The 12,344-nt window shown below is 39.6% G+C and overlaps 1 protein-coding gene across 1 annotated transcript in view; it reads right to left on the bottom strand.

Annotated features, from left to right (window-relative positions):
- LOC124158044 (1-phosphatidylinositol 4,5-bisphosphate phosphodiesterase classes I and II) overlaps positions 1 to 12,344 on the bottom strand; it is a 99,527-nt gene that overhangs the window by 25,894 nt on the left and 61,289 nt on the right. The window contains exon 21 of the mRNA XM_046533204.1: positions 8,102 to 8,285. Coding sequence (XP_046389160.1) covers positions 8,102 to 8,285 — 184 coding nt within the window. The remainder of the gene's footprint in view (positions 1 to 8,101; positions 8,286 to 12,344) is intronic.

The following is a 12,344-nucleotide window of genomic DNA, read 5'->3' as shown; positions in this document are numbered from 1 at the left end:
GCAGTAAATGGAACGAGAGAGTGTTGGATCCGACCTGGTCGAGACTCGGACTACGAAAAAGTAAGATTGCAGCTATCCCCCCCCCCCCCCCCAAAGCCCCCTTGTGTCTCCTGCCAAGCCAAGTTAAGACAAACAGTCACGGAACGCACCCGTTACATTAGTGAAAGTGAAATCAGTCACCAAGTACAATTAACGTTCGCACCCCAAATTTACATTCGACGGGATGGACTATCATTTACCTCCCCAGTCAAGAAATCATTGAATTTGTATCATATTTACGTGTTAACCACCGAACTTTACTTTGTTATCATCATTTTCTATATTGATTTTCATCTAGAAACCAAGTCATATGTTTTTTTATATTTTAATTTATCATCGATGTTTCATAAGTGGCTTTCACCAATTCATATTTCATTAGCGTATATGAGGGTACTTTTTGTTTTTTTTGTCATATGCAACCTTATTTGTGTGAATTATATTTTGTTTAATGGAAAGTGTTTGAGAGAGTGTTTTTGTTCTGATTCCTCCACGGGTCACCCCATTGAAAATATCCTTCGTCCTTCCTTTCGCCCCGTCTGATTTCCTTCTCGTAAATGCGTGTTGGACGAGTGCATCAGCGCCCGAACGTCACCCATCAGTTTGAATCGGGAACCCCCCACCCGCAATCATCTTCACAGAAGGGGAATATTTTTTTTATTTTATGTGAATTACGAGAAGTGAGTGGCATAGTTTTGTCCCGTAGGTCCCATGCGGGAGGGATCTTCGCGGATTTGTATTTTTTTAATTTTTGTGCGACGTCTCCCCCCGGTTCTATTGTGGTATCCGGGCGAGTCGGGGGTGGGATGCCACAATACCATACGAAATATGACAAATGTAGGACTGATACATGTTCAAATCTCTTTCTACAACGAATCTCGTAAGCTGTCGTTAAGGAGAGTGGTGCCTTAAGTCTTTTCTAAGTGAATTATGTTCGACTCCTGTGTGAAAAAAGCTGTTCATTGATTGCCAGGTGCTCTGTTGGCTTAGAGTGTTTTGCCAAATTACTATTGTGCATTGTCCAAATGCCCCATAATGGAGCACATTTATCACTATCCATGTACTTAGCACAAGTATTGGCATCATCAAATGGAAATAAATGAATGATACTTAAAAAAACAAGTGATGCCTCAAACAATATATACACCCATGCCTCGAATGTCTTGGAGCGATTACCACCATCTTCTTTTTGTACAGATTTACAATGAACTTTCCGTATATATTGACCGCTTGGTTGAAGTTGGTGCGGCTGAGGTCATTGATGTTTTAATTTCGTCTTTATTCAGAATAAGGCATCGTGAGTTTAAACTTCTACGCAATATCACTCTGACGCTCTCCATTTTCAAAGCAATTGATCTATTTCAATTTCCTAGGTTTTCTAGGTTTATGGTTTTTCTTGATTTTTCTTCCTGCATTCCTATTGTCATTGTTCTCTTGGTTTTTACTCTGTATGGCTCTATCGAAATCACCTTCTACTGCTGCACTGTATTCCTGAGATGCAGAGGGCCTACGACTGCTGGGAGGGAATGAAGCCATTGTGTTTGAGACTCTGTTGCAGACCCTTTTAAGTGTTGATGCTATTCATACGCAACTCGGCCACCCCTACATTTCTCCCCCGTGAATACTGATGACCTTGAAGGCTTTAGCATAGACCCTCTACCTGGAAGTCAATCGCCCGATAAACTATGACAGCAAAAATTACGTCTCAAACCGTATTGCTTAAAAAAAAACTCATTTCCACTAGCTCCACGCGTAATTAATGATTTAAATTAACTATTGTCATTCTGTTAAGGAGACGAGATAAATTTCTCTGGTAGGCCGGCTATCTGCACCCAATGACGAGTAATGCTTTTGGCCAATGTACAGAAATTTATTTCGATTAATATATAAACAAAATAGAAGATTTGAGGCAAGGAATACTATTAATATGCGTGAAATGACAGCAATTTTGCATGTACTTATTGCGTGTATTTTGTGTGTGTGAACTTAGTGCAAGTTCACTTTTTATCAAGAGAGTGTTAAAGTTTTTTGATTAGGCTACACTGCGTTGCGATGTTTCCCCGAGGAACGAATTTGCGCTATATCGAAATTGCCCTAATCGAAATTGCGCTACAACTGCTAGGTATTGTTTGTATTGTCAGTATTTGAGTGATTGGCACCAGATGTAATCGAAATAGCCTGGAATACAATGAATTCCTGAAGTTTGATTCCTGATCTTTCCATTAAAGTTGTTTTTTCCATAGATTTTTTTCAACATTATGCTGCATATGTTGAGTTTGCTTTTTTATTTGTATGACAAAAAATGACATCAGCATTTCCAGAGAGAAAATGAATGTGTCAAGATTTGACAGCATGTTGGTGTTTATATTAGGTCCACATCACATTTTGGGCATGATATTTTTTTATTTATACTAAGCTTAGAATACTTGCTGTAGTACCTGCTCTGCAAGTCTGGGCGTACAACGATACTTGAAGAAAGGAAACACCACTCTACAAAGCTTTTATCATGTGTTTACCGTACAAAATATGACAAATGTCGGACTGATATATGTTAAAATCTCTTTCTACATCGTATCGCTGAAGGAGAGTTGGAGAGGAAGGAAGACACTCCCTCCATCTTTCAAGCAACGAGGCTATAAGCAAAGGAGCACGGGAAGAATGAGTCTGATCTTGCTTGTGACATTGTTGCCTTCAAAGCAAAGGCGCAGCAATGTGATATACGCAGTTTACGTTGCCTGAAGTTTCAAGTCTGTCTCGTCTTGTTTGAATGTGTTTATGCTATGCTTGTTTCTTCTGAAGTTGTGCTGTTTGGACTGTGTTGAATATTAGTTACCTTGTTGTAACAATAAAACTTTGTGTCAATCAATTAGCACCTAAACAACGTAAATGCTGTCAGATATGTATTACATTAGGTACCCTTCTTTTTTGAATCTTATGTGTGTCATACAATAGCTGAAAGCTATCAAGATATCTTTGGGCTCAGTAGGTGACTCACCTAGCATTTAGCCTCCAGAATCTGGGAGAGCTGAACCTGGTAGACTGAAAAAGGTCTGTCGGTGAGACGGGGTAAGGCTGAAACACGTTTGTTCCCATGTAACTTGATATTTTCCTTCGAAGAGAATGATTTATGGTCTGTGTGGTCTTGGAAAGGAATAAACCTTAGAGGCATTTGCTGATGGAGGGCCAATGGTGGTTTTGTGAAATCTACGCTGTGATTATTATTTTAAGGCACTGAGATTCCCCCGATTGTTGTTCAATCTCTTGGGAAGATTCATGCTATGTGCCTGTCGCCTTAAAATTTTCCACGGCTGAAATTCTATGGCAATACTTGTGTGAGAGCTTAAACGAAATTATTTGTGGTTAGGACACGCATCGCAGTGCAGCGGCATATGCGTGGAGAAGATGGGAATGCTTTCTACTCCTCCTTATAGGACTTTGCATTCACGAAAGCATTGATTTGAAATATCGGATTCAGATTCAATTTCTTCGACGAATTTCGATCAAAAATATAAGGTGAAGGGCATTATCTGTGGATATTTGGAGCCAGGGTATCCAATCCGACCATTCCTAGTAAGCATTGTAAGATTAAGGCTGCAAGTGAATACCTAGTGATCTCCGAGCGCCATATACAGTGGAACTTGGTTAGTACGTTTCTGAAGGGACCACGAAAAATGAACGTACTAACCAGGAAAACGTACTAACGAGGAAAGTAAATAATAGCAGTCGGGGTTATTGCAATCAGTGAAAAAGTCGTCATAATTACAATTACTATCGGTAGTTCTCATAGGATCGCCTTCCTGAACTCTTTTCACATTTAAAATCAAGAAAATGAGCGCTACCATGAAAAACAATACCGTGTGAATAAAAATCGCAATTTTTCATGGACATCCCGGAGACGATTTCATGATTACGGCGTCTATCTCCCGTGATTTATCCTATATATATTTACAGAACGAGGACGAGTGAAGCTCAGACAAGCGAAGACAAGTCATTTTTCTTTCTCACAGCATACTCGGAGAATATAACAACAACCCGGAGTAAGTCAACTGGTTTTTTAAACATCATAAAAATTGGGCAAAATTATATTGACTTTCAAATTATGGCAACAGCCGTAGACATTCGCTTGGAATTATACCATTTCGATTGTAAAATCGATCGATATGTCGACTGATGACACGCAAGATTATTAGATTACGACGTAATTACAAGAAAATTTTATATTAAACAGTTGAAATTTACTTTCAAAATTTGTCTAATGTCGTCTGCTTTCGTTCCGAGATCAAGTATTTTTAAGCTAAGCTTCGCGTGGAGATCCAGAGGATCGTCTGCTCCCGCAACAGTAGTCAAGTAAATACGCACGATGTAGAGTTTATGGAGCAGCACTGCTTTAGATAATGTGGGAATTGTCTAATACCGTTAAGACTCAGTTCTTCATCATGATAACTCGTGCAATAGCAACAATTGCCCACTCACGAACTTGGTGCGCAGCAGTGGGCACTCCCAAGCGCTCCAAAGGCAACAGAAGGTGAGGAGCTCGGGGTGGGGAAAATTGGGGCTTCTTATTGGCTGTAGTTTTTCATAGTCAGACATTCCCGAAAAATGGCCGCATTTTATTATTCAGCACGTCACAAGAATTCAGAAATGCATTTGGATAAATTACGGTAGAAGAAAGAGATGTGGAATGAATGGAAGAATGTTAATGGCTAATAATAATAAATTAAATCATGAATTCAGACGCTTGCGACCCTTAAGAAGACACTAGAGAACGAATTGCGGGTTGCGTCACGGCAAGCAATTGAGCGTACTAACCAGGAAAGCGCAATTTTTTCAAACATACTAACCAAATTCTTTTACCTGTATTTTGTTCGGATGGTACCGGGACCGAGGGAAATCGCCGTACTAAAGAGGAAAACGTACTAAGGAGGGACGTACTAACCAAGTTCCACTGTATATTGTGTAAATTTAGCTAAAAAAGGCCACGTAAATTTTTAGTATTGAAAGTGGAAATTTTGAAACCTGTCGAAAGTCCAGGCATGTGTCTGCAACACATTGTGATAGGATAAACAAAGCGCCGCAAAAAGCTTTTTCTTTATCTCCGATGCTCAAAAAAGGGGTGCGTCTCTGGAATGAATGTGTGCGAAAGCTAACTTAGAAATAAGTTTATTGCATGCCATTCCTTAACCAGGAATTAAATGCCTTTTTGTAATTGTTGAAGTTAATAGTAATTATTTTAACGAAATGTTAATTTAAATCAACAACATTAAGTGTTGAAGTTTATAAATAAGCAAAGGGTTGTCAAGGGTAAGAAAAAGTTGTTGACTAGTTACTAGTGATGGGTCGATTCCAAAATTTTATCGATTCCGATTCTGACATTTCAATTCCGATTCTACCGATACTGATTCCATCGATTCTGATGCCATAGGCTCCAAAAAATTATCACTTAATTCCAGGCAACAAGAAAACCACTTAAAAAAATATTACTCTGTGAAAGAGTCATTTGACAAAAGCATCTTTCATATCATCACGATGTAATTAAAGTATAATAGCTAAATTTCAAAACAGTGATCTACATCCATGAACTGACTGCCTCGTTTCTACTTACTTGAATATTTCTATCTACTGTTGGAGCCCTGGAAGCCCTGCTCATTCCCTTCATTCCTTTATTATTCATAGACACATTTCTATCACATGCTTATAATATTTTGTACATAAAGAGCACTTTGGAACAAAGCCTGCTGGAATGGTTCGCGGCCGTTTGGCTGCAAAAAAATCAAGGTTTAAGGGGTCGGTACCAACACATAGGACGGCGTTGAAAGGTTAAAATTGACATTATAGGCTTTAACAACATTAATCATGACACAAGAGGAACAACCTATTCAATACTGTACCACTAGCATGTAAATCTTGTCATCAGGAGCAAAGTCTTTGCCGAGGGAGGGGAGGGGGTTGAGGGGAAGTTTCTAGTAAGTGGTGCGGGACATACCTCAGCGGTGCCACGGTGCGGGGTGGTGCCCTAGGGGGGGACGATATCTCCTACACGCTTAGAGATAGGTTAAAACAAACAGAAAATCGGCACTAAAAGACTTTACTTTTACGTTTTACATAGAAATGGTGCTTTTTCGGCCCCAAAAAACTCAATTGAGGGTCCTTAGTACTTAGGGCCCTTGGGGCACGGGTTACCGTTATTTTAAAGTAACCAAATTTTAACACGTGAATATGAACACCATTTGGATCATTTTGAGACTAGGAAAACATAACTTTTCGCAATTCTGAAAAATAAGGGCCGGCCTATTGACCATATACCTGTCACAGGCTCCCTAGTCTGCATTTGCTCCTTCGGAATATTATAGGGATTTCCAAGTAGCACTTTTTGATCTCGAGTCAAGTTGAAAATTACTCGCGAGTATCGAGTCGAGTATGATAATTTCTGAACCAGGCAATACAGCAATGCATACTACAATATATTCTACTCCAATTTTCTATGATGAATGTCTAGCCTAATGTAAGTAGGAAAATATAATGAGGATCGTTGATGGTTATTGTCAGAAGTAGGAGATGAATGAAAATTAATGTGTCTCAACAGTTCCATAGGGACAATTGAAATTAATTAACCCCAAGTAATATGTCGATCATATACGTGTATCCAAACTACAAGGGAGAGCCCTGAGTATTGTAATTTTCACAGCTATAATAAAGATTACATACTACGCAGAAAAAGCAATTATTCTACATGCTCAGCCAGCAGGTTTTGACATCTCCATGTTAAAGTATTGCTGCCTGCAGACAATTGCCTTTTGCTACACACTTGTGTGACTGGGCAAGTACTTTCATACCAAACTTGCAAGATTTCGGAGACTTTGGAATTTTTATTAAAAATTATATCAACGATTTTTTTGGATCCTGAATCTTCATGGAATTCAAGTGGACAAAGCGAACAAACTATAGAACTAAACTGTAGTTTTGTATAGCCAAAAAAATTCTATACATCTCACGTCATTTAATCAACCTTAAAATCTCTTGCTTTTTTTAAGTTCAAGAAAGAAACTAAACGCTACAAATGAATATCACATCCACGCGACTCACCTCGGCGAAGGTGGAAAGGGAAAAAGGGTATCGGTTGTTGCCTTTCACGAAAACAGTTCATTTTTCCCTCTCTTAAGCAAGCTGACTTAATCTCTTCACTTTACTTCAATAAGAAATTAGTGTAAGAAATGCACCCCCATTTTTGGCTGCAATTTCCAGAAAAAAGGTGCATCTCCTACACGTGTTTATACCGTAATTTACAACAAAACATCGCCATCCTTTTCATCCCCAGAACATAAGAAAAGATCACCAGAATACTCAAAAACCATGATACAATAGCATGATCAAGATAAGGAATTTTTGGCCCAGGCCCAAGGATGCAAATCCAATGGGGGCTATGAGAGGTGCGTTATCCCTGCAGAAAATCCAACATAGGAGAAACCTGCCGATCAATGTAGGTGCAGACGAAAGAACACCAGAGGGTGTGAAAAATAGGGAATTTTGACTTTGCAAACACGCGTGGTCAAGACCCAGTCATGACTTCAATTTGAGGAGATGAAACTTTTAACGAAGGAGTGCAGATACTTCCCTTGGTAAATCAGGGAAGCCATAGAAGCTCAAAAGACATCACTGAATTTCAACAGAGGGGACAGGTATCTCCTCTACGGCAACTAGAAAAGGCTCATCCAACCGACAGCCAATTAGAGAGCAGCACCCAGCCAACCCACGATATATAAGCGAGTCAGAAACCACATGTTGACACCTTTGACCTGAAGACACTGGCAGTGTAGCCACTGACACTATAGTCCACAAGCCAACTAACGTGCACTAAAACCCGAGAAAAATGTATAGATCAAACCATCACCATGGAAACCTTCGTTCTAACATCGACACAATGTTAAGCTAAAATGAACAATTGGTCTATCAGAGCACAGTCAAAGATTTTTTCCATATTGAAATTTTTATAGAATTAGTCAAACTTTGATTTACTTAACTCTAATGAAACATGATTCAAAAGAATGAAAAGACATGCTTCACTTACAGCTTCATGGTACTTCTCCTTCACCTCCTTTTCCTGAGAGACGTGCTCTTTGAAAAGAGCGAGAATCCTTTCCGAATGGCTGCGAGGTAAGCCAGGGAAGCGAGGCCCTCCGACTCCATCACCTTCACACTCAGAAGACTCCGAAGTTGCTTCAGGTGCAATACCCATTGTTGGAGCCACTTCCCTGAAAGAAATTATAACCTCAGGTTAAACATTCTAATAAGGAGCTCATTTACGTGTGATGACTACAAACATGTGAAATATGCAAGGTGCTCAATCTCAAAATGATGCAAAACACAGTGAAACAGAGCAAAATAAAGCAGATACTAGCATTTGTATGCAAATAGTATTGGTAGATTAGGAATCACAATTTTAAATTAAAATAATCAGCAAACTATAAACCGGACAGTTTTAAAAAAATTATATCAACACCAAGCTCCTCTAAAACACTATAATCGATAAGTTTTATTTTTACCAACTTAAGAAAAAATTAAATTTTCATAAATTTTATCAATAATATCCTAAATGTCAAGAACTTTAAGGCTTATCACAACAGGCACATAATGTGAATCTTTGCCAAGAGATGGAACAACCATCGGGACAAGCTCAGTGCCATAGAAGAGTAACTACATCCCACATTTCCCAAAGTCCACTATCTCCCACCCATCAGTCCTACGTCCTGAAACATTTCCCTCCCCTCCACGGCCACCCAACAGTGGCCTCTCACACCCCAGATCATGGCTCGCTCAGGCTTCACGTTACGAAGACCATAAATCTTTCAAAATAAAGTATCAAGATACACGAGAACAATAGAAAAGTGGTTCACCCCCCCTCCCTTTCTCGCCAACTGACCTTTTTCAGCCTCATCATCATAAGTCAACAATCCTACAATTGGTTTAACACAGCTCTCCATTCCTCTCTCCCCTCTGCTAACCTTTTCATAGCTATGTAAGTATTTCTTCAATTTCACATCCTTTATAACTAATCCTATGTTAATCAATCGGGCCGTCCCTTGCCCTTCTTCCCTCCCACCTGTCCTTCTACGATAGTCTTCATCAGGCCGTCGTGCCTCATAATGTGGCCAACTACTTTGTCCTGTCTTCTGCTTGAGGTTTTTAGGAGGCTTCTCTTTTCTCCCACTATTCTTAGCACTTCCTCATTACTTACATGGTTCATTCATTTTATCTTCATAATTCTCAGCAATACCACATTTCTAATGCCTACACTCTGGACTTCCGTGCAGCTGTCAACATCCAAGCCTTGCTTCCACAAAGAAACATGCTCCATGCGTAGCATCTGAGTGATTTCCTTACTTCTATGCTTGTATTCTCAACTGTAAGAAGATTCTTCTTTTTGTAGAAATCCCTCTTCGCCTGCGTGGCGAAATCCCTCTCGTTTTAACACGGTTCCGCTGACTACAGTGGAACCGCGTTAAAACGAGTACACTCTATTGCGAGACCCCGGCCATTACGAGATAGCCATAGCACCATCAATTGACCCAATGATTAACATGTAAAATAAAATCGTGTTTACGAGGCCCTTTTGGTGTAGGCATTCGCCGTAGCAAGAGTTTCCATCCCCGGAAAACCATCACCATGAGTCCCTAACCTCTGTAATTGGTGGCGATCTGTTAGAATTGAATTTAACTTGGAGTGCTCAGTTTCAAATTCAAGTGGTAAACTATCGTTCGATAAACAAGCAGTTCATTTTTGTGAAAATATTGAGGCAATAACATTCACGAATGCTTGATCTTCCTTTGTTCCTCTGGCGGCTCAAAACAGTCGACAGCATACCCGCACGTCTGTGAGTTGTGTGAATAGAGAGCATTCAAAGCTAGACACCATGGCCAAAAAACAGAAAACTCGTGTAAAGAAGAAAACGAAAATAATAAAGCAATACGAGAGTGGCGTGATTAACACCTTCCTATTTGCTCTTCGCAATTTAAAAAAATCAAAGATAACATTATGTCTGGCAAGGTGCGGGAGGACAACCCATCAAGTGCAGTGCAAAAGTGCCCAAGGAATGCAGAACGTGAAGAGTTAGAGGGAGCTTTGTTCAGGTGATTTTGCCCACATCAATCTACGGGAACAACTGAGAAAGGGGCAGTGCTTACGGCTAACGTGGAGTATTTCAGTAATAGAATGAGAATCGAGAACTTAAAGTGTTCGGGTGGTTGGCTATACTAATTCACAGAACAAAAGCATAATCTCCCTTCATAAACACAGGTGATTTCTCCTGAGTAAACCCGAAGTCTTGGAAGAAAGGACTCCGATCCAATCAGAATATCTTAAGAAGTATATAATATACTTCCCGTGATATAATGTCAATGGAACTGAACTCTTTCACAACCTCCTCCCCAACAATGCCCTTTCAGTATGGATGGTTTCTTTCAGCTTCTATAGATGCAGACAATGCACTGTTAGCGATGATATCCATGAAAAGCTGATGCTGCACTATTAGTTCATTTCATTTTTAAAAATTCTGAATTTTTTCATATTTTGCAGTCATTATTGAGAATATTAAATCAATAAATTCATACTTGCAAGTTTTACTGGCCTGAGGGTGCATCAGTTACGTATGCTTTTTCATTTCTTTACTGCATATTACCTAAGCGTGTTATATTACGCGCAGTTTTTAGCAGCTTGCTTTTGTTATATTTAAGTAAATATTACAGCATTACATTTTTTGTGAAATAATATCAAGTTAATATATTTTCTTTAGTGATGGGTCGGTTCGATTCCTCGATTCTTCGATTCCTCCATTCTCGACCAAGAACCGGAATCGAAAACGAGTACTTGCCAAAGTGAAAAATCGATTCCGATTCCAGTAGTACTTCAAACCACAGATTTATATACGACCGCGTTTCCAACAGTCATTCGAATTTTCGCGCCACGTAATCGTAATAACAAAACACATTTCTTGGGATGTGCGAGTACTCGAAAATTCGAGTCGAGTAGTTGGTACTCGACTCGAGCGTTTCGAGTAGCATTACGGATGTCGAGTCGAATAGTTAAGGTTACAGAGCATTCGAGGCTAGTAGGTCCAGCAATCTGCCGACAGGAAGCGCTATCATGAAACTCATGTAATAATGCAGTTTTTAAAGCCGATAAGTCATTTTAATGCCTTGGCCTGGTAGTTTCAGCTTGCCGAATACACAATTGTTGTCGACGTGGGCGCCGAATACCTTTACGCCAGCCACGGCCGCCGATCGTCTTCCTACCCGGCGCACACTGGTCCGAAATCGGAAAAAGCTGGAATAAAGTCTCAAATGACCTTTTTGGGGATAGAGGCTTGAAACTTAGCGTAAATACTCATAAATTATTACCAGATATAGATTTATATGCCATTTTACATAAATACGACCCTTTAGTGAGATACAGTGGCCCAAACATGACCAATTTTTCAATGCCACGCGAGATATCGTTTTTCCTCAAAAAATCTTTGAATTTATCCAGTTAATGTTGCGTTGGTATGAGATTTATGGAATAAAAAACGCAATATTCCTTTGACCTGGTGCTTTGCCTATACTTTCAATGACGTTTGAAGATTTTGGCTCTCATATGTCAGCTTTTACAATGCAAAATGGCCGACCCGTTTTTCACGTGAACTTTGACATAAAGTAGACATAATCTTTCGTTTACGAAAAATATAACTCGGAAAATTTGAATAAAAATATGTAGTAGAGATTTCTAAAGGAGTACTTATTAGAAATCTAGGGAGAAAAAAGTTTGCGACGAAGGGAATAAGAGCGATTTTTCAATCGCGCGTCAAGGCTGAGCTACACGCCGCGGAACTATGAGGCTCGGTATCTCAGGCTGATTTTTCAAGTTTTTTAAAACAGAATAGAAGAATTTTTTATAGAAAATTGGAGTAGAATATATTGTAGTGTGCATTGCTGTATTGCCTGACTCAGAAATTATCATACTCGACTCGACTCGATACTCGCGAGTAATTTCCAACTCGACTCGATATCAAAAAGTGCTACTGGGAAATCCCTATTATATTCCGAAGGAGCAAATGCAGACTAGGGAGCCTGTGACAGGTATATGGTCAAGATACAGTGATGCATTTGGAAAAGTACCCAAAGTCACCATAGCAAACACTGTTGAAGCTGAAGTGGAAGCTTATTTATCAGAGATGAATGCACCACCAAATTCCTTCCCTGGGAAATACTGGAAGACTTGTATCTTCTACCCAAGGCTGAAAGTATTAGTGAAGAGGTTTCTTTCCATACCGCCATCCA

Source organism: Ischnura elegans, chromosome 4, assembly GCF_921293095.1.
Source record: "Ischnura elegans chromosome 4, ioIscEleg1.1, whole genome shotgun sequence".
NCBI lineage: Eukaryota > Metazoa > Arthropoda > Insecta > Odonata > Coenagrionidae > Ischnura > Ischnura elegans.
This window is presented reverse-complemented; position numbering and strand designations above follow the sequence as displayed.